The 24,141-nt window shown below is 40.8% G+C and overlaps 1 protein-coding gene across 1 annotated transcript in view; it reads right to left on the bottom strand.

Annotated features, from left to right (window-relative positions):
- fam20ca (FAM20C golgi associated secretory pathway kinase a) overlaps positions 1 to 22,039 on the bottom strand; it is a 41,235-nt gene extending 19,196 nt beyond the window's left edge. The window contains exons 1-3 of the mRNA XM_008416823.3: positions 20,658 to 22,039; positions 20,060 to 20,244; positions 15,717 to 15,795 (exon numbers count right to left, since the gene is read on the bottom strand). Of these exons, the coding sequence (XP_008415045.1) occupies positions 15,717 to 15,795; positions 20,060 to 20,244; positions 20,658 to 21,202 (809 nt within the window). The 5' untranslated portion in view covers positions 21,203 to 22,039. The remainder of the gene's footprint in view (positions 1 to 15,716; positions 15,796 to 20,059; positions 20,245 to 20,657) is intronic.
- Between the last annotated feature and the right edge of the window lie 2,102 nt (positions 22,040 to 24,141).

Here is a 24,141-nt window from a genome sequence, read left to right as displayed (position 1 = left end):
AATTCTGTAATGATTTAAAATATCTGTTATTAGGTCTGCTTATGAGAAATATAAAGGTCAACTCTGTTCCAGAGATGAGATAAAAGGGGAGAGCAGGCACGGTTCTTATCAGCTGCCACAGGAGTTGAAGGATGGGTTGTTTCAGGATGAGAAAAAAGGTTTTCAAACCCAAGGCGTCATCACCTCCCAGGACAAGGACCACAGGAGGGGCAACAAGACAGAGTACTTACACTGCTTTGCACTCAAACAGTTGCCTCCATCATTCACAACTCAGGAATTCATAACGGGGAGCCGGGGGATGAGAAAAAGAAGAGGAATAAAGTTTCAAAGTACCCAAATCTCCGCCATAAACCTAATTATGTGGGAAAAAAGCACAGGATGGCTCCACCCTGACACATCTGGGACCTTGCAGGGCAAACAAGAGATCAGCATTCTTTGTGAAGGCCAACTTTACCTCGATAATGGAAAACAAACTTAAAATCTCTCCGCCTGCAAGGATCTGCGGTGATTTAAAGAGCTCTCCCTCTTTCATGTGTGTGAAAAGGTTTTGTTTATAGCTGCAATCCAAACTGAGCATTAGCACCGGTCTTCATGTCACAGAGGCTGAGTAAGAAGCCATGGTATTTAGCTCAACTTGTAAGCTGCAGCCGTTGGGAAAGAAAAAAAAAGAAGAAAAATCCCAGCCTGAGCGCGTCAGTAAGGTTGAGAATGTGCAGGGTTAGTAGCAGACTTTTCTCTATTCTCTAGAAAGGGCAGATAGTAAGGATACCACTACTGTCTTTCTTCTGCCAAGTTAAACTATCTTCTGCAATTTGCAGAGTTCTCTCTAGGAAGCTCAGCAAGGAAGTCCAACCTTCAAAGCAGTTTGAAGAATAGGTCGCGTCTAAATTAAATTGTGCTAATATTAGAAACATTCCATATTATCCTGTTACGACACATGCATTATGGTGTACAAGAACACTCCTCTCAGCCGGTTCGTGGAGTGTGTGTGGCTTGCGCCCAGAAGACTTAATCGGATTGTGAAAACATTTTGGACCTCCCTTATCTTTGCCCATCGGTGTGGTGAGCATCTCAAGATGTCTCAATGAAAGCAATCCTATTATCTCAACACAAAATACACAGACAGAGACACGTGCATTTTCTTTCTTTCTCTTAGTCTTTAGTTAAAAAGAGAGTTCACATCTTGGGTCTGCTATAAGAAATTAAGCATTTAGGCAGAACAATGTGCAGTGCTTTTTTTCAAGGGCAGCAGTGAAAACACCTTGCCAGCTCTCAAACATTTACCGGCATCATGTGTTTTGTGATCATCTCGACCCGCTCTTCTTTGCAGAATAGTTTCAATGCATCTAAAGTGGGTGACCAATCCAGAACTGTTTAGCGGAGGATCTCCCAGTCGTGTTCTGCTGCATAACCCAAAAACCGTTGAGTTTTCTCAACGCTGGAGGGCAAAATGTATTGTTTCAATTATGGAGTTTTATGATGCGGGAGTCATAAAACTATAAGAGATCTGTTTTGGTCATTATGTTTACCTTTACGTTTAACCTGCTGTTTTGCAATGTTTACTAAAAGTTTGTTAGCCATAAGTAGGACAATTTTCAATTTACGTTTACACATAACAAGAATATAGAAAATTGCTTTCCATTCAAAATGAATTGTTTTGTCATGTTAATTCATTACTCACACACCCTTTTGTTCTTTACATCCATAGAATAAAACACTCATGACACTAGAGATTTATTTAAAAATGGCATCACTGGAAGCTGTTAGGATGAGGACATGGAAATATAGTTTTAAGCAGTAATACTAGATTAGTAGGACTTTATATACGACACTAGTTCAATGGTTTCAGGGGTGAATTATTATTTCTATTGAAATGCAAACTTTGCAGAATTTTACATTTTCCATGCCAGTGGGGATAGGCTGTGTGTTATGTAACTATACATTAACTGCTTAAAATATTAACAGCATTAAACGTTCTGTTTTTCCAAGACTGTCAGTCATTCTGACAGAGAGAACGTCCAGCACGTCTCCGTGCCTGGCGGTGATTTAGGAAGTGAATGATTTATTTTTAGTTTAAATCTGAAAGCTGTTTCTTTTCGTCTTAACAGGGGGAAGCCAAACTCATTTGTGGAGTTTAAATATCATTCATGTTGTATCCTTAACTCCATGTTGAAGTGCTTTTCTTCAAAGAACTTCTTAGATGTGACCCAACATAGGATATAAATACCAAATTTTGTGGTAATTTTTCACTTAGTACATTTGGCTAAAGAAACAAGAATTATCCCTCAAAATCCTTTAAGTATATACTTGACAGTCTTGCATCCGCAGTGCCAACCCGTCGGCCTGCACCCATTTCCTTTTCTGCCTTAGTTTCCATTCATCCTCCTTCTGATTTCCTTTCTAAACTCACCACAGTGACCATTAGGCACAAACATGATTGCATTCACAAGCAAAAAATAAACAGGCCCACAAAAGCAACTCCATCATTGCTGAAGACGTTATTCTAGGAGTGTTTATGTTCTCCCAATATGTTTCAATGAAGCTGTTGAAACAATTGGCCAACTGCTCAAAAATGAAGTGTTTGGTTATTTTTTGAAAACATTTATTTGAGTTACAAAACCCTGTGGTTTTCATTTCTAAAATGTACACACTCCGGCAGGAAGCAGCTCACAGAGCGAAAAGCTTAGGTTTACCAGGCTGTCAGATATTTTTAGGACGGCTTTTTTGTCCCCAAAATGGATTGAACGAAGCAACGTGAAACTCAACTGAATAAAACTCAAAAGCTTTGATATTTTCGGCCAGAAAGCAATCGAAAGACCCCTCTGGAAAAGCTATTTTCTGTGCCAGACCCCCGAATTGAGCTCCGTTTCCTCCATAAATGAACTTTTCTATTTAGATCTGTCAACAAGCTTGTTGTGCTCTGTGGTTCGAGGCCGGATGCCATTCCTAAATAGAAACCATCTATCAGAGGCTAAGTGGTGGCTGAGAGATGTCATTGTGGTCATGAGTGGGTGACGGTGGCAAAGGGCAAAGTGGTGAAAGGTCTGAAAAAACAGTTTCCAGGGTTGCATTTTACGCTTGTGTAAGAGCTAAGTGGGATGGGACGCGTCCAGTGAATTGGTGAATAAATCGGGTTAATGACTATGTGCAACAACAGAGGAGGAGACTTCACACCAAAACCACAATTAATTTCTTACAAATCTCAAGATGTTCGGCCGTGACGTGAAGATTCTTGCACGACATAATTGATCTTAATAGAAGAAGGTTAATTAAACGTTGGATCAAATTTCAAAAAGGCAGTACTCCATAAACTCTGACAAGGAATCTATTGCATTTGAAAAAAAGCCTTATAATCCTTATTGCTTGTCAGGACCAAGAGGTTGGTTGCTCCCCTGAGCTTTGGGTGAGAGAGCATTGTAAAGCTGTGTGGAATTCAATTGTTTCATCCTTGTGTGGATGGTATGAAAAGAACATATCTACATCCCTGTTGCACTACAGTTAAATACAGTGTACTCTGGCTTTCAAAAGTTTCACCAGGTCATAAACACGCACGCACGCACGCACGCACGCACGCACGCACGCACGCACGCACGCATGCACGCACATTTATACACTCATACAGAGATCATTCGGCAACTTGGGGTTAAATGCCTTGCTAAGTGGCACATCAACGTGTGAAAGGAGGAAGGACTACGCCAAACCCTCATCATGTTTGGATGATGGACTGAAAAGGGCTGAACAAATAATCTTTCTAACTAAGGCTGGATTGAGCTTTTGGGCCTGATGTGGTTCAGAAGCCGCTATTTGACAACATCCTCACCCTGTTAGCTACGCATTCCCCACATAGCAGTATGACATTTTTACATATCCATGATTTCAGCTCTTTTTTTATGTCTTCTCTCCATCTATCAGAGGGTAGATGGAGAGAAGAATGACCTTTATATCCGTGGCAAAATTGAGGGCCTCTGAACCAGGACAGAGAATCCTCTGTTTGCATCACTTCTACGTAGAGCTACCAAAAGAAGGGCAGGAAGAGGAGGGGCAACTCAGGGAAACCCCTGGATCAGGTTCCTGCTTCCCCATCCTGGTGATACCAGACCTGGAGAACACAGACCCTCCCACATCCTGCCCTGACAATGGGCAAAGCCGAAGCAAACCCCGCTGCTCTCCTCTGGTTTAATTGGTAAACAATGAACGCATTTTCCTCCTCTTCTGCTGGCCTTTGTCAGAGGGGATACGGGAGTCACACACGTCCTAATTACCACCTTGCACGGGACAGGCTTAGACAGGCACAGGCCTGGCTCACAATGGATGTATTAACCTTTGCATAGCTATTATAAAGAGCCAGAGTTACAGAGCTACAATGCTTTCTCTCATTCTCTCTGCTGAAGAACTGCTTCATTCATGCAGCTCAGACAGACATTCAGCAGGGCTGGGGACAGCTCTACCTGGGAAAGGTTGTTCACTAATGACGCTATACTCAGTTTTTACGGACTGTGCGGTGTGTGCGGTCCTTTTGTTGAGGCTTGGTGACAAGGAAGAATGAAGCAGGTGTTTGCAGTTATTTTCAAACAGCTGCGATGACCAAGATAATAGTCCAATTTCTGTCCCTGTTTAACTGATCACACACGTTTTCCTTTCAGAAAGACTCAACAGCAATATTTCGGGCCCCTATAATAAGAAGTCCTATTTTCTTAGGCTTACTGCAAAAAATGCAAGTTTTCTAATCATAGATAAGGAATAATCAAACTATTTTAGAGGATGGATATCAACCTTCTGAATTCTAATTTAAAATACCTACCGAGGGAAATCTTCCATCATTTCAGCAGCTACGCTTGCTCAAATGAGATATTTTCATCCAAGGCAAAACTTGGCCTGCTTTTTCCTGGTATTTTAGATAAATGCTCATTTAAGCTGTATATAGCAAGTTTTCTCCATTCCATTCAAATGTGGAACTTGGAGTGGGAAGTTTAGGAATACCCATTTAGGATTTAAAACCATAATCATATGATATGGAAGAAAGCAACAGACCCACACAAAGCAATAGCAAGCGCAGTTTAGCTGCCAAAAAAACACACAGAAATGCAAAAATGAGTATGGTAAAGAATGAGTAGAGTCAGAGTTTGACAAGGTGAAGCACATACGAAAAGTTCCAATCAGGCATAAAAACATAAAGCTAATTGCTAACAATCGCTGAGATACAACCTATGAAGATATTTCATAGGTTGTATCTATGAAACCAACCTATGAAGATATTTCATAGGTTGGTTTCATATTTCACAGCAACCAGTTAAAATGCTTTGAATCTTAGAGATTTTTCTACTAAGGAAGCAATGATATCAAAAACTCACAATATAAGATGAGACATGATACTGAGTTAATGAAAATGATACAAGACTTTAATATTGCTTACAAAGAAACGCCAAAGATTCAACAAGCTGGTGTCTTCTTCTAGTACAACGTTTACCATTTCCCAGTTGCTAATGGTAGGGACCACTGTGATTGTGATGTAGCTCAATGCACCCCTACATCCAAACATTAGTAGATATAGCGATGTTTACACATTGATCGTGTCTTGTCTGTTACTCTGTTGCCATTAACAGTTCCTACTGGAAACCCAAAATGCTGTCAAACAATCATTTAAAGGTGTTGGGGCGTCTTCTAATACGACGTTATCAGGCAACGCCATGCTGACTGATAGCACTCATACGCTAGCAGTCACCTCAGCAAGAAATATTGTAATTTTTTTAAATGTCATGCGATCTTGCTATACCCCTTGTTACGTTCTACTGGCATTTTAAATATTCACGTTTAGCTGCACTTACTAGATATTTAGTAAGATCGTGTACAAGCACAAATGCATTATGGGAAAAGTAAAAGTATACAACATAGTGCTCTGTAAGTTCTAGGGTTTCACATATATAGACATAAAAAAACAAATTATTTTCCAGATTCTAGAGAATCAGATTGGAACCTGATCAAAATCCGATATTTTACCATTTATTAAATGAAGACTATGCCAAAATGGAAATGCTCTGTGTTAAAAACAAAGCGTGACTACGATGCAGCAGCTTGCAGACCAACATTTAGTAGCAATTAGTGTTAATTGTCAACGAAAACTATGACAAATACGCCCAGGTTGATGAGCTGCAGTAGCTCCTTTTTCAGAAATTACACTGTTGTATCAACAGCTGCCCGCATCAGACCTGCAAATGGTAAACTTTTTAAATTAAATTGAATAATTTTCAAATCTGTTGGAGACCATATCATTTCTTTAATGTCCTAACACAAAAAGTTACAATTATAAGTTCATTTTTTTAGAGATTCATATACTTTCGGCTTAGTAATGAGAATTGGTGGATAAATTGCATGCCTATAATTAGACTCCTGATGATGGCAATAATGACAGCGATGTAATCATGATGGTCACATTGTTGTATCACGAGCAATCATTCCGAGCACCCGTGGTGTCTTTGGCTGCCATTTAATTACTTTACGCTAAGGCTATTCCCAGCTCTGTCATAGTATACTGTGAGTGCATAAACACTTTGTTAAATCAAGAGCGAAAACAGCGAGGATCTAAAAATACAGAGCTGAGAGGCAGAGAGTGACAAGCCGGGATTAGCGCCGCCTCGGTGAATCAAACAAAAGCACCCGAAAGGAAGTATGGATGGGAGGTGGAGACAGGAAGGAGCACGGACAGCAAAGGTTGAGAAGAAGGTGGGGATGACGATAAAAAAAAAAGAACACAACTCATCCTCGGGAATCGACCGGGTAAAACATTAATGAGACAAGTGTGTGAGAAGGATAAGAGGAGAGTCTAAAATAAGACAGCCCTCAGCGAGTCTGTGTCTGAGTGCAACTGTCAAAAAACAAGTTATTTGAGATTTAAGATACATTCAACGCCAGAAACTCTTCTGTCAACCGGAACCAAGAATAGAAGCCAAGAAAACAAAGAAAATAGGAACGGGATGATGACACAAACAGCACTCATAATCATTACTCATGTGACTGATACAAAATTACTAATTTTTGCAGATTCAGAAGTTTTGCAACTCCCCAAACACACACGCACACACACACGCACACGCACACGCACACACACACACACACACACACACACGCACACACACACACACACACACCCCCACACACACGCACACACACACACACACACACACACACACACACACACACACACGGTGACACATAAGATAACGCGCAGAACGAAGGGAGATGATTGACACTTCAATTAAAGCATCTCATGCTGAAGTTCTGCCACGCAAATTATCAACTCAAAATGCGTGTGTGCGTGTGTTTGTTTGTGTGTGATGATGAACATGCAGATATGACAGACCACTCGGTGCGGCTGGTTTTATGACTGTTAACTGAGCACTAATTAACTGGCTCATCTCACAAGAGCCCACAAGAGGTCAGGGCGCCCACACACTTGGATTGCACTAAGCAAACACACATTCACGCAGCTAAAACACACACGAGCAACAGCCGCAAGTGTGAGAATTTCATTAAAAGACTTTGTCTCCACAGTTGAAATGGGAAACGTATACAGCGAAGAGCAAGGGGAGGTAAAAAAGAAAAACACTGGAAACCAACTTCGTGGCAGAAGGCTGTGTTGAGAACGCCGACTTTTACAACGGTATCAGCCTCAGGCGGCGCTACACTGAAGTCTTTGATGGAACAAATAGAATTGAGTGGGGAGAAGAAGGGATGAAAGACGAGAGCAGAGAGAGGGTGGGGGAGAAGGAGGTGCTGCGAGATGAGCAAGCCTCATCCACATTAGAGCGGCTTAAAACCCAAATTAATCTTAAAGACCTAAGGAGGGAGTCAGCAGCGCTCTGAGCCTGGAGAAGAGCTGCTGGGGCTGGCAGCCTGAATCCAAGCACAAAGCTGCAGGAGAAACAGATGTTGAGGATGCCTCAGACTAGAATACAATATCTGTGTGCCCGAGTATGTGAGTGAGAAAGACCATTAGAAGTACGAGATAGAGGAGAGAAGAATGGATATATTGTTTGATAGCAGATGCTAAACCAGCTTCCCGAGGTTTTGTTCGCTTGTGGAGTAGTTCCAAGCGAATAAGGAATCCTGGAAAGAATTGAAATTAAGGAGCCAGCTACTGCCTGTCACTACAGCTCAACTAATATCACCTTAATGTCATCTATGTTTGAATGTTTATGCATTATACATCTACTGTTATTATGGCTTTTTTTAAAAACAGGTCTGTGGTTTCACTGAGGCTGGGGAGGAGAACAAGACTGGAAGCAGATAACAGGAAGGCTTTACACAGTAAAGCAAAGTTGATCTCTTTTGTCCTTCTGAGCTTCTGTGACATAAAACATGCTGGATTTCAAAAGGTTTGACAGCTTACGGATCATCGTGAAGGCCACAAGCCAAAATGCGTTTCTGGAGTCTTTATTTAGCAGATCTTTGAGTTTCTCTATGAGCCTTGGGAGTAGTGCCAAAAACATTTAGGATTTCTGGGCTTATGGAAATCTCAAAACTGATGCCAGGATCAACATTTAGAGCAAGGCTCTCAAAGGCTAAGGTTCTGCAGTGTTTATATGTTTAAATGGTCCTACATACATGTTGAAAATGGTTGAATTGCTTCCTCAGCATGCATCAAGTGTTGAAGTTTTAGGCCCTTGCGCTATGAAACATAGACATTACTAACGATGGTCCCGATGGTGCCAACTGCCATAATTGTGAAAAATTATCTCCTTAAAAGTACATATTTCTGGTCTGAGATATGAATAAAGTGTTACAGCTGTAATACTCTGTTGTTATTCTTAATTATTCCAATAGATTTTTGATGAGAAAACCAGTTGAAATAAGTTAAAGTCATTGGCTCACAAATTTACAAAGATTGTTTTGATGCTGAGAGCACTTTGAACATAAACTTACATTTGACTTGAGAGGGTGAAAGCCATCAAATAAGACGCATGTTCTGGTTCACAGCTGCTCAGTTTGCGCATGCCTTAGGCTGGCTTTTTCTGCTCTACTCTCAGAGCGCATACCTAACGGTGCAATGTCGTGTCAAAAAACAGAAACAAATATGTTTACAATGTAAAAGCAAAACAGTATGATTTGCTCCTCTGATGAAAACCATAATCTCTACCGGTGTTTCTGCGTGGTCCTCGGGGCCCACAGTCCTCCCTTTTTTAAATGCGTCTCTGCTCCAGCATGCCTACTTCAAATGATTGAACAACCTCAGCATGCCGTCAAGGGCTGCAGATGCCTGTTAATCAAGGATCTATTTAAGGCAGGTTTATGGCAGAAGGAAAACACCTAGAACACACATTGTGTGCCCTGAGGACAAAGGTGGTGAAACAATGATCTATTTTAATTATTTCTTGTTTTCCATGTGTTTAAACCACAGAGCCATTGGATGACAGAGTCTGATTGAAATGACAGATAAGGCAATAAATGGGCAATATGCCGCAGGATATGTGCTGTAACATTTTGCTCCAAACACTGTGCAACCATACCCAGCTCTGCCTCACTGGGTATCAGAGTCAGCCTCGGTTGAATCATCTAAATAAACAGTTCACCTACCTCGTTATGTTTACTACCTAAAGATATGAGTTTTAATATTTCAAAAGCAATTTCTTCTCCTGAATCACGTGCACTTTGAACTGCCCTCGTTGCTGAAATGTGCCATGCAAATAAACTTGACTTGTCTTAAATGCCGAACTGTAAACAAGTAAAATAGCAGCGCAATCAAACTGTCCACCAGATTCATTAAGAAATGTTTTACGGCACTGCAAGGCTCCGTCAAACTGCGAGTCAGACTGGCTTTTAACCACACAAATTGAAGACATTTTGAACATTATGCTTCATTAGCCTTATTATTTACGGAATCAACACATCATCCTTTTTTTTTTTTCTCAAAAATAAAGTGATCCGGTCAGAAAGTTATTTGCAGACACAGAAATATGAACGTGAATGTTTTCCCCATCTAAAGCAGTGAAACTAACATGCTACAGGCGCACACACAAACAAACACCCTTCACTTGAAATTTATTGCCTCCTTCATCTCTTCCCACTCATGAATGAGCCACACCTGCTCTCTGCAGATTGCCATTGATTGGAACAGCCAGGTCAGAGAAATTGCCTGGCATCCTGAGGTACTGCTCCGTCCCCCTGGCAGCCAAGGCAGCAAAAGCAGAGGCTGCAGACAAGCCGAAGACTCTTTCCCTGACGAGCACATTTTAGATTGAGAGGCTGATTGAGCTGCAAGAAATCCAAGAGCAGAGCTGTACGCAAGTAGCAAATAAGGAGAGAGATGGATGTGACAGTTCGGCTGGAGCTTTTTGCACAACAAGCTGGGTGAAAACTGTCTTGAATTAGGTTGCTAATATAAAACGATTTTTAAGATCTTCAAGGGTTTTTGACTTGTCGCAGGAAAAATAATCACGACCAAAGAGTGTGTGGGGTTTGGAGCGAGCGAGCTGGTATTCCTTTGTGGTCATACCCAGAGTGTGGGTTTGCAGTCGTCACCTCATGCCCAGGGCGAGCGCACTGAGTGAGCGGCTACAGCTGCAGCTTGGCTCGCGGTTCGTGCATTTCCCGGCACCAGTTGTGGGTGACGGAGGGTGCACAAACTCCGTAACCTTCACGGAGAATGTCTCTTTGCAGCGTGTATGTGTGTATTTCTACACGTGTGCGCGCACGGCAGCTGCACCAACAGCTGTCTATAGTAATGTGACTCGTCTGTGATCGTGCATACATTTAGCGATGAGTTCAGACAGCAGCTCCTAAAACCGTGTCTAACTTATGATAGCCGGCGGCGCTGCGATGGCCCTTGAGAAGAATTTGAGAGATGGGAGCACCAGAGGAAAAACAATTTGAAATGTAAGATGTCAGGAGCGTTTTTCACTTCACATGCATCAAAGATGCAGGTGCATCGCAGTTCATTATAAAGTTACTTGGATGTACAGAAAAGCTTTAAGGCCGGCAATCATGGGGAAGGTAGTTATCCAGCTGAAGGTCATTCAGTTCCTCCATAGGGATAGAAAGCTACAAAAGGTCAATGTTAAGGAAGCCAGCTATTTAAGCAAATTAATGGTAAGTTGTATCTTTTTTCAACTGTAACACAATTTTTCATAGTTAATTGGCCCAGGCTTGCCTGTCATTTGAGCCACTTTATAAGGCCTTCATATCTGTGTAACCAATGTTTTTACATTGTGGCAATATTTATTGTCCTCTCAGTGGATAAAAAATCCCAAGCTTTTCCAACAAAGCATTAAAATTCATAATAAAGTCACTAACCTTTCATTGTTTCAAACAAAGAAGGGTTCGTTTCTCCTGATTTAATAACTTAATACTCCACGAATACCTTTGAGAAAGATGCCATAACTGAACCAAGGGGGCAGCCTCGTATAACAATGGGCTACAATAAACATGCCTGCTCACAAACTGTCTGAAGACGATAAAGAAAATTGCCTCTTTGTCGCAGCTATTAGATTTCAGAGAAGACACAAATACAAAGAGCTCAAGCACGTCAAAACTGATTCGGTTTCTGTAGATGATGTATTTAGATTTCCTGTGGTACTAAGGGTTTGCCGTGTGTGTCCTATGTACCTGTGCTGTGTGTCAGATGTGCATATACACAATAAAATTAATGCTACACGCATTCATTTTACAGCTGATGGCAGAAAGGCAGAGTCGGTACAGAAATCCCTTTCAAGGAATCCTGGGATACACAAACTGTTTTGAACAACAGAAATATTAAAAAACACAAAGGAGGAGTGAAAACAAGCCCGTACTTTACATACCAGAGGGCTACACACCTCCTCCCTTAACCTCTCCACCTGCCATCTGACAAATCCATTTAGAGTGAACATGAACATTAAGGTCCTGCATGCACACTCAAACCAGGATTTTGGCAGAGACAGATAGGCAAAGGAAACATGAGCCAGACAGACACAAAGATCTGGCATAGGGAGGGGCTCTGCTTGCTCTGTGACCTGGCTCCAGCTGGAAGACCCAGTTCCCTGACAGGTTGGCAGTGCTACGGCCCTCTGGGGTTTAGCTACTTCTCAAATGTCTTCCTAAATCTGTTTCTTCTCTGTTCAGATGCCACTTCTTCCTCAGTCTTTGACAGCCTCTGATTATCTCGAGATACAGCCATCTTATATTCTCTGCTTTGGTTAAGACACCTAATCTATTGTGTTTGGTCTTGTAGTAAAGCATCCAGCACAAATGTGATGTTTTTTTTGAGCACTGAGAAGAAGGAAATTAGGTGATATGTTGTCTGAGAAGCAGTGCTGGAGATCTAACAAACTAGCATTTCACTTAGGGTTTGAAAAGTTCACTGTGGACACAGAATTAAAGTAGGTTAAAATGTAACTTTTCTGCATATATCAGTCCAGATCACACCATTATAGTTTAACAAACATGAGCTGCTTTCTCTGCTTATTAGAATTATGCAGAGGAAGATGCATTTATGAATTTACTTAAAGCGATCAAAAGACAAAAGGAGAGCTTTCATATTGACAAAAAATCTATATAAAATGCAAAAATAAAATTTTCTTGATAGATAAACTTTATGCTCACAAACACCACACGCCGTCACCTCCACGTTCTGGTAGTTGACTGTGCCCATTATGTCATTGTCATGGTATGAACTGTGTTCGGGTCTCACCCATCAGAACCAAGTGAACCATCACCTTGCAGCAAAAATGGCTTCACACGGAGAGGCTGTTTTTGGTGGGTGAGGATGTGTTTCGTAATCTAAACGATTGTTCTTCGAAAGTGGGCTCAAAGTTTCAGTGAAAAAGTTAGCTAGCCAGATAAAACAAAGCTTCAAATACTTTTTGAGCGCTCCACAGGGAAGACATCTTGTGGAGTTGGCTGGCAAGCTGTCAACTTGTGTAGACTCCAGACTTATGGCTTTGTAGAGATTTGCATCCACCTCAAAGGAGGCCCGAAACATCAAACCCTCTCTGAAGCAACACTTGATGCCGTACAGCAGGATGGGTCAACACAAACACTGCGTTAAAAGGATGCTCTGAACCACTCTTATCAGGATGCCCTACAATTCCTAAAATAAATAAAGGTTGGATCAGTAAGACAGAAACGACAAAAGCTCAGTGTATTCTTTAACAACAACGGAAGTTTTTTTTTTCCTTCTCAAGGATTTGTTTTTCAGAAAGGTCTTTATTGCAGTAATTTCGCTCCGAGGAGTTTTGTATAATATCTGTACACACTGCAGACAGATGACTGTGACAGTCAAAGCAAGAAAGCCTGAATAAAATATGACAGGCCAAACAAAGAGCTGCAGGAATCTGTAGCTCGTGGTTCAAAAACTGACATGTAATTACTGTCAAAACGGTTTCCAGCAGAATCTGAGAAAGACAGCTTCGGTCATGTCTAAAGTAAGAACCCAGAGCTTTTCATTTCCAATTTAAATGCATGATTTTTCGTTCAATCAGTCCCTACAGTAATTTGAGCTTTACGATAGCATTTATTGTACTCAGTCAGTTTACCTCTACATTACAAGTCTGTTTGAAGTTGACTTTTTCTTGTAACGGATCATATTTCAGTGTTGCGAATGCATCTTCATCGTGCACCAAAGAGATTCAACTGCTTGACAAAAGTGAACAGATGCATCTATGATAAAACTTTTCATGACCGTTAGTAATGCTGCTTAATACCAACCACTGAGAACCACCCCAGGACTTCAACAAACCCTGTAGTTCGCTTTTGTTTTCTTGCCCACCACCAAAGTTACATACTCCTCTTCAACTCATACATGTTATCGTCCGATTGCCTGTGAATCACCCACACAGACATGCACAAACCTAGGGTGATCTTTGTTCTTGTCAGATGTGACTATGCTGATGGTGCCTGCCGGGTGTTGTTGTTGACAAAAAGATTCGCATTCACGGATGTTACAGTACAGCATCGACTGTTGCGCTGTTAGTTGTCACAGTCTGAGCCCTATTCGGGGAGGAGGCCACCGTTTCACCAAATTTCTGAGGAGTTTTGCGTGTTCGGGAACCACGGCTCAGAATAAACGCAAAACATTTCCAACCAGAACTTCTCTGAATTTGTGCATTTGTTCTCAAAATAGTATTAAACCGACAAACTGTGTCTGACTCCTGCAGGCCACTTTGATGTAATGTCACTTTGGCTGTTTTTTTTCTTTTTTTTTAGTTTTTTTTTTAGCCAGGCTCAATGTTGAATGGAGCCCCAAGCAGAATTTGATTTGGGATCCCAATTTTAGACAACCAGCCACCACAGAGCCACCCTGTTTAAGTGTGTGAACATTGTGCATTTAAGACAACATGCAAAGTAGTCGCTTTCTTTTTACCACCTGATAGGCAAAGTGTAGCAATAGGTGGAGGAGGGAACATTACTCTACATTACTCTATGGTCACTCTAACAACTACTTTGGCATGGATTTAAAGACTTTAAAGTAAAAAACTTGAGTGGGTTTGAAATTTTAAATTTTAAATGTTTTAAACACTTGGTGTACCCCGTTACAGTTACCGGGCAAACACCAATTAGCAATAGGCATCTTTTAAACCTTGATTTTACATATTTCGGTTAATTTATTTAAGACTTTTGTAGACTGTGTGATTTCCCAAACAACTTAGCAAATTTAAAAAGTTTTCCTGGTCACTGAAGCCCTCAATCCAACCAACAACAAAACAACTCCTGGGACTTTTTTGAGAATCTTATGGGGACACCTGCCTTTTGGATTGGGGCACAAAGCAGTAGCTTAGTTTGCTTATGCCTGGGGCCAACTCTGGCTGCTTCACTGATGTTTTTCTTCTCTCCTTGAATTGATAAAGAACATCAAAGCCAATCCCAAGATCAAGTTGTCAAGCTAGGTTATTTTGAACCTTTCAGAGCTTCACTCATAACTCTTGGAGCAGGGAGATGCATACACAAGCATGCACATACACGCGTATCCTCGTGGATGTCTTCATTGCTTTACCTCCTTCCTTTTCCCTCATACTCCCCATATCTAATGTTCTCCACAGGGGCTCTCATGCAGAAAACCTTTTTGCATTTCATAGCAATCAAACTGGGCTTGTGAGCAATTACTTCTGATCGCCGCACAGTTGGCCTGGACTCTGTTTATCCGTGCCGACATGGGAATTCATGGGGAATAACTCAAGACAGCAGAGAGTTAAAAGGTATTTCTTTTTCAAGAGCAATGTGCCTCTGCCGGCATATCGGGCCTCCCCAAAGACGACTATGGGATGGCTCAATGCTCGTTTTAATTAACACATAAGCCTGTTGATGTTAATTAAAAAGGAGACAGGCGATTCCCCAATCAGAATAAAAACTCACAAAGAGGAGAGAGATGTCTATATGAACAGAGACAGTGTCGGCACTGAGTACTTCTTGCCTTGTTCAACTCACCTGCGATAGCAGGATTCATCCCTTGAGTGTTTCCACATTTTGTCATGTTACAGTTACAAATTTCAATGTGTTTTAACGGGATTTTACATGATAGACCATGATTTTAGTTTCATCTAACCTCAGCTGTGCTGTGATATCTCAACATGGCTGGCTGCAACGGCGTACCACACTTTTAAGATTTTTTACTCTTAAAATGTATGACAAAATGAAAAAAAAAAAGGTTGTGAGGGGTATGAAAACCTTTGCAAGGCCAATGTTTATAAAAATCCAGGTGACCATAGCGTACCTATTAAAATCATTTTAGCCGTTCCGGTTCTACTTACTTCATGGGCTTGAACAGCGCTTGTCCATAGTTCTGGAAAGTCATGATCAACTTCAGCTGGGTGCCTCCGGATTTCATGGCTGGGAGGAAAACAAGTGAGACGTTAGGCTATAAAGTCACACCGTCGAAAGCGTAAACAAAGGCAAGCACACACTCTAACGAGGGACGCCACCACATCTGCACAGATGATTCTGCGTTTGCTAATAGTTGAAGCTTTTGCGTGAATTCACAACAGATCTGCGTGTCTGTTAAACAATTTAGCAGACAGTGTGCAACAAAAGAGAAACAATTAGGGTTTCTGAAGCTGTGTGCGACGTAAAACAAACGTGACAACTTGCAAATAAAGAGTGATCTGAATTCATCAGAGAAGTTTCCTCCTCCTTTTAGGATCAATAGCTTGACATTTCTCTGCAAACCTCCATTGATTGCTCACATCGCCCGTGACGTCTTGTGCACATTAGCCACTTCCTTTGTCACTCAGACACGCTGACCTCCTGTACGCTGGAAGCTTATGTCTCTGACTATCAGTCATACCCGCGTAGTCTCCCACGGGGTGATGGATTCTGACGGCGAGCTTCCTGCCTCCCTCTGACTCAAACAAAAGGACCGCCAGGCCAAGCTTGTCCGAAAAGCCTTGTGTTCCTGTCACAACGGACCCGCGTTTTGAGGGGATTTGCTCATTTATTACAGCATATTAACTTGAGCACATTACAAAACACCGTGCCGCTGCCCAGCCCCAATATCAGTATAAGCTCCCTGTAGTGCGCCAGATTGTTGGACGAGCGTACAGTTGTATTCTGTGTTTACTGACTCTCTTAGTGCTGTCGTCTCGAGAGCTCTAACATTTTGTTTCTCTATTTTCTCCTTGCTTCTCCTTTTTTTTTTTGTTTGCATATGTCATCCTTGTATTCACATCCTCTCTGTTATGCTCTGTCTGTCTCAATCCATCCTACTCAGTGCAGGCTAGTTTTTTTTCCCTTTTGCTTTGACTCATTATATATATATATATATATATATATATATATATATATATATATATATATATATATATATATATATATATATATTTTTTACACTGTTTGACACAGCAGCACATAACCTCAGGTGCTCCACCTTTTTACTTCTGAAGAAAACATTCTGGGATTAAAGTCATATAACACAGGGCATAATTCTGCACATTGAATTAAGATGCACCCTGATGACCAAAATCTGCTGTTTTCTAGCTTGATCAGCCCTGACTGGTGACTGCCCGGTCTAAATAAAAAAAATAAAAATCTGATCACCAAGAGCAAATTTAACTCACCAGCAGGTCACACTTGCGGTGCTCTTTGAAGTAGACACAGTCCAGAGGAGCTCGTCTCAATTTGAGCTATTTTTAGAATCGGTGAAGCGTTGAGAATTAAGACAGACCATGAAGCAACAGAATAGATTTTCATGTTGTTCCATGTTCAAAGTCCTGATTTAAGCATGAATATCCTACCTATGTTTATGGCCAAAGATCAGACTTTAAGCAATAGCATAAATAGTTTTTATCCGTATTTGTAATGCAGTATGCACATGTATGTGTGATATTGAGAGCTCTTGAGTTCAGGCCCCTTTTGTTGCTTTTATCGTAGTTAGCAATCTCAGTTAAAATAATGTTTGGACTTGAAGTAAACATCTAGAAAATGATACAATACACGACAAAAATGTTCACTTTGGCAGCAAATACATACATATATATGTAACATGGACTTTGGAGGACCAGTAAAACTTTGTTCAGAGGTATTTTCATCTAAACCACCCAGATGAAGGTATTTGAAACTAAGTTGTTTCTTATATTTTATATTACATGATGAGACATGTCTGTCATTCATTCAGGTTGCGAAAGAGCTCAGAAGAGCAAGACTTTGAGCAGCTGACAGAAAGAGGAAATGTAGTGCAACAAAGTTTTTTGGTTTTTTTTTTTAGCTCTAGACCTCTGTATGCGTCATTGCTGTTTTTGGAAATGTTGACAGAATTTGGGAAATCTGAAATCGAAATACTGAAACTGCTGTTGTTGCGTTAGCCACTCTCACCATGTTAACTTCAAATGTCTGCTGCTGAAGCGGCTGTTAAGTATCAACATATTAATAATTTAGTCTTTGTTTGAAAAAAAAAAGAGAATATAGTAAAAACCCTGTTTTACAAGTGCTCTCTGTGTGAGAGCACTTCTCTGTCTAATATAAATAATTCCTGACCGCTTATGACAGGAGGGCAATGAAATATTTCCACAGATGTTCTTATATTGTCCTGTATTATAGCTCTTAGAGAGAAATTAGAATTGCCTTGGTATCAGCAGGTCAAAGCTTTACAGAAAATTGAGATTGGAAATCAGCTGCAAAAGTCTGATGCATCTCTACATGTAATAAATTTACTCAATCAAGGTCGGGTGGATAGTCTCCTGATGTAATCATGAAATGCTGGATCCTGGAGCGTTGGAGAAATTGAAAGCTATGACCTCAGTCTTATAAGCCAAGCTTCCAAATGTTGCCATAATTTGAATATTAAATGAAATCCCCCCTCATGCAAAAAGCCCGAGCATAGCTTAAGTGATTGTTTCTTTTTGGTTGTTATCTCCGCTGACATGAATTTACAATAACATTTACCAGCACAGTTTTGTTCTACAGGCCTCCCATCACCCCCGCCCCCCCAGCAGCATTCAAAACTGCACCCCACTCTCCACGCCGTGATGATAAATCCATCGCGCCTTCACCTGTGCCTCTTTGTGCTTCCATGAGTGTGATTTATGAGTTAAGCCGAATCCCGAACAAAAGGCCACAAACGCTTCCCAGCAAAGACAGACACAAAGGAGAAGAGAGAAACAAGCACGGTTTGGAAGAAAATGCTGACGAGGGAGGCTTTCTAATGCCATGTAGCTCATATGTGTTTTTGTAATTTCAGCCAAGCAGATATGAGTATGAAGGCTTGTTGTTTGTTTAACAATGTGGGTCACTGCTGGACGTGCTTCTGGAGACTGAAGATTACGCGGGGTTTTATTGCAGACAAAAGAGATGGAGGGACGACGACCAGGCAGATAGCTTAAAAAGGCTTGGGCATAAATGAAAATAATACAATTGCTAGATAATAATCCAAAAGAGTGCTGGATTATAGTGGAAAAAGAAAAAAAAGAAAAGAAAACAGCTGCAGCTCATTTCAGTATGAATTTGGCTCAAATTTGTAGATGGAAAAATATACTTAATGACAGATATAAATATTTATAACTTCTATGTAGTCTTTATATAACCATTTTAATTGCAAATACAACAAAAAATAAAAATTACGTACGGGTTTTGACTTTTTGTTTGTAGGTTAATCGAGGGCAAGGACTCATCACCATAAAGGTATTAAATTAGAATTAAATTAGAATTACTTCCAAAAATCTTTGCAGTAATCTCATCAAAGATCAATTTTGCTGGGTTGTGAATAAATAAAAACAAGACTTACACTGCCCTTTCAAAATAATGGAATATATTAGGTTTGGGGTTGGAGAGAGAGGAAGAATAGTTAATGGGCAAATAATGACAAAATTATAACAAAAGACAGAGGAAAGTCATTGCCCCAATCTTGCCATTCTGTTATGATTATATTATGCAGAGATTGTAAGAAACCACAGGTGGAACAACAACAAAAAAAAGCTATAATTAGCATTTTTAATACAGAAGGAGACTGAGAAGCAAGATAACCAGCTTGAACCTGATGGAGTTTCTCAGGGTTAAACCTTCTCCCAATATGTTCCTCTCTCATTTTATGTCAGATTTTCACCACATTGCTTTAATTTGATCTGTTATCCACGACTTACTGTATGAACTACCAAACACAGAGATCCAGCACTTTGCATGTCAAAACACATTGCATGTAACTTAACTGTTTTGGCCATTTTAGACTAATAAATGCAAAAGTTAAAACATATGTACCTCAGATATTTCTACAGAAGTCAGGCTTCAACCCATAATGAATGAATGAATGAATGAATGAATGAATGAATGAATGAATGAATGAATGAGTGAATGGATGAGTGAGTGAATGGATGGATGGATGGATAAAACTGAATGCACATCAACCTTAAAAAGATGGTGGCAGCATTATGATGTGGGAGTGGTTGTCTTCAGAGGGAAACTAGTTATAGAATCAGGGGAGAATCAGCAAGAAAATGAAATTTTCCACAATCTTTTTTTTTTGTTTTTTTCCCTACAATCCAGAGATGGAAAATGAAACAAATTCCACAATTCTCCAGCAAATATGTCGAAGTATATAGAAAAAGAAATCCATGTACATTCACCGCCTCACCATTCCCTACGACATGGCTCTGTCTGAGTGACTCACCAACGCTGTTGATCTGCTGAGTGACCAGGTCCTTCAGCAGGGCGTCCAGCACGGGGCTGTGCCTGGGGTACAGCTCATATCGGTTGATCCCGATGTGGAAACGCAGCCAGTTGGGGTAGGACTCTGCTGTCGCCTCAGCAGTTGGAGAAAACTCGTCTTCGTCCTCGTTCCCCTCCTCGTTATGCCTGGGGGACAATAAAGCAAGAATGAGAGGGGAGGGCAATGTTTGACAGGAGTTTGTTTCACATAGGTTTAGTGATATGAACCACTAAATCTATGGTTCACATCATTACACCATGAGGATGTAAGGAAATGTGTAGAGGAACATTATAAGACTATGCAGAAACTGAAAGTTTGTCATGATAGATAGATAGATAGATAGATAGATAGATAGATAGATAGATAGATAGATAGATAGATAGATAGATAGATAGATAGATAGATAGATAGATAGATAGATAGATAGATAGATAGATAGATAGATAGACAGACAGACATTAACATTAGTTAAGTATTTTCTCTAATACCATCATCTTCTTAACATTAACAGTTAAACATGCAAATAACTGATCACTGTTTTATTGAATATTCAACTTACCATCCCTGGTTTCCTGTGGCTCTCGGATAAAACCTGATGTCATTGTTGACGTTAAACAAAGTATCATCATCCGTGAGTGGAGGAAGGTCAACCTTGTATAAGGGATGCTCAAACAAAGCCGACAACCGAGAGAGAGCCTGGGCAGAGGCGGTGCGACCCACGCTCGCGTCACCGATCAGCGGCTTGTGCTCCTTCGCCGACGGTCCCGTCCGCCCGCGGGAGTCCCCGGCTCTGTCCACGCCCGCCGCGCTCTTTTCCAGCGAGTGGGACGTGAGGTTTGAGCTGGGCTCGTTGCTGAAATCCTGCAAGATCCTCAGCGTGTGCTTGTTAGGCCAGCCCGCCTCGGCGGCCGACCTGGCGCGCTGCTTCCCCCAGCCTTGAGAGTCCCTGGCCGGGTGCTGCGCGCACTGGCAGCCGCCCTCCTCGCCGTCCGCTCCGGCAGCTCTTTTCTCCAGCTTTGGCAGCAAGTCTATCATGATGTGCAGAGTGCACGCAACTAAAAACACCATGAGGATCAACACTCTGAATTTACGAAACAATATCATGGTTATTTATGGGCTATTTTTTTTTTTTTTTGTCTCCCTACAAACAGAGCAGGCTTTTATGGTCCGATGAGAAGGCAGCAATATAACTATCTTCTATTACCATTTTACTCACAATAAGCGCTAGGAATCCCATCGTATTTAAGAGTCATGTTTAATTTGTAGTAGTCCAAAATCTTCATGCCCTGACAGGTGGACTTGCATGTAAAGCGCTCTTCCTGTGTTGCCTTCTTGAGCTGGATGTTGGTGTCAGGAGGACGGCGGTGGGAATAAATGTTTCAGAGGATGTAACAAAGGGGAGCAGGGTCCCGTTAAACGCATCGATGCTCTTCCTTTAACCTGCTTCCCGGCGCGGAGTGAGACATCAAACGAGCCATAACTGCTTTCTGTTCAAATGTAAAGTCACAACAGAGGTAGATTTCACTTAATCCGCTTTCCAGCGATATCTGCAATTAATCTCTAAGACCAGAAATTGAAGAAAAAGAAGAAGTAGAAGAAAAAATTCCGTAAAAAGAGGATGTTATCGGTGCCTGGATGCTCGGATGCTGCCCCACTTCTTCTCTCTTTTTTTTTTTCCTACTGCGAGCGTCGCTGAAGTGAAATCAGATGCTGCCTGGCAGGTGTTGCGATCCAGGTCGTGATTTTGTCCTCTCAGCACCACCTTGTCTCTCCCCTCCAAGTGTTCGTCCAGGGTGGGTCTGTTAAATCTTAGACATCTGAGCCCAGCCTCGGTGGCGTCATGAGGAAGAGATTGGCTGCGTCCCCGCACATACAAGCAGCGCCACTGTGACATGAAAGGCGAGCTTCAGGGATGAAACGCTCGGGGAGCCGCCAGGCTGCAACTCTCTGGTGTGCCGCCAGAGGGCGTTGGCGCAACCTGAAACTTCCGGAGGTCCAATTTAATTTAATTTTATTTATTTATCTATTTATCTATTCACCCCTGCCCCGCCCCTCTACAGGTTAAGTCTACTGGTTATAAAAGTGAGATTTCTGGACACTGAATATTTAATTACTTTAGTATAGTAATTATTACGTTACAACTCTTAAAGTTGTAGTACTTTGAGATAAATGAATCTTTTATTGGAGTGAACATTTGAGAAATAATATTAAAATAAGGCAATATTTAGCAAAATTATGACCACATGTATAGGTTTTTCTTTGCACAGGTCTCCCTTAGTAGTATAGTGTAAGTGTGCCAAACTCTCACTAATCTAGCCCCTGGGAGCTCTTTCGTATACGCAACACATTTTTTCTAAAAAAAAAAAAGAAGAAAAAAAAGAGGTCTTGAATCCGACGGTCATCTTTAAGTCTTTGCTGGACTTAATAAAAGGAAATGAAAATAACAAACAGATTCAAAACAAATAGAAAGGGACGGTTAAAACACTGTGTTACTCTGACTGCCAGACTTCTACAATGAGGAAGTGCTCTAGTCTTTCATAAACTAATTAGTCAATAACCAATCAAAAGGCACCATGTAATAAGCTTAAACACAATACAATTACAGATTCTTATCTTTTCCAAATAGAGTAAAAAAATGTAACTCATCACAAAATAACATTATGTGTGAAGTTTAAAAAAAAATGTATACACCCAGGTTCAGGTCGGGATCCCACTCGGGGGCCACAGATATATAGCTTTAGGGTCTTGAGATATTCTTGAAAATATAACCTAAATGCCAAAAAAACAATAATAAGAAAGCACAGTCATTTTGTAAATAGTGTAAATGATACAAAACCCAGCTTAAACAAACAAAATCAATAAATTGGCAACAAATAAATTCTGTTGATTGAACTTCTTTTTAACTAACTCAAGGACAATACTCCTATGAAGAATCAAAGTCAGAAGTCTCTTGCTCTTTTTTATTTTTAACTCAAACTGGAAAGTTTGAGAACCACTGCTACAGATCATCCATAATACTGAATTCTCTCTTATGTTTTCTTCTCTTCGACTCTCCTTACAAGTTTCAAAAGCTTATGGTTTGGGGACTGAAACAACCAACATGATGGGGCAAGCTTTATGTTTATGGCTGATGAACAATTTCTCCTTGCTGATTTGACCATAACTTAAAGAGACCAAATAACAGCAGCTGATACGGCAGCCCAGGAGAGTGAGCATGCAAACTGGAGCATGTGAGGCTGCTGTGTGTGAGCGTGGGCCCAAGTTAACCCAGAAGCTGATTTACTGTCTGCTTTCCTCTGCAGGAGAAATTTAAGGGAGTTAATCCCACAAGTAGAACCATTGAAGAGCTTTTTTTTTGGCTGCAGAGGAGCTTCCAGCAGCAAAAACAACAAAACCATTGACTGACCAAGTAAGATGTCAGTTGAAAGCTTAAAGGAGAGGAGTGTGTTTTAAAGGCTGGTCATGATGGTGATGGAGAAACTATATTTTCCTTTTGTTTTCTTATAATTACAATTAAAGTTAAAACAGTCAAGCCAAAAATGACAACAAATTGTTTTTCATCTACCGTAACTGTTTTTTTCCTCGTTCTTTCTTAGCCTCTTTGTTATAAAGCATAAGTGTGCGACGATTTGGTAATTTTATCATTTTAAATAACATAACTAAAAGTGTACCATTACATAGCAATCGGAAATTACTCAGGAGGATCGTTATACTCAAAGTAAAACCTACAAAACACGCCGACGACGGAGTTAGTGCTAGCCTATGATGGATGTTTGTGCCACTTGTGTAATCAAGGGCAATAAAGTGCCTGAATAAGTCTTTATGTTGTAATATTTCAATCACTATTACTTAGTAACCTTTCTGTTTGTAATGTTTACACAAATGGCTCTTAGGTTTAGTGGATAACAGACTGTATTGTACAGTTTGTTTTCCAGACCAGAAGATCTTGAGGAATGAACGGCTGGAGGAATGTCAGTAAAACAGTGGAGGTTTAGTAAAGTGATGTGCAGAAACGTTATCCTTTTTAGACATCAAAATGTATG

This window comes from Poecilia reticulata, chromosome 8 (assembly GCF_904066995.2).
Source record: "Poecilia reticulata chromosome 8, P_reticulata-male-v2, whole genome shotgun sequence".
Lineage (NCBI taxonomy): Eukaryota > Metazoa > Chordata > Actinopteri > Cyprinodontiformes > Poeciliidae > Poecilia > Poecilia reticulata.
This window is presented reverse-complemented; position numbering and strand designations above follow the sequence as displayed.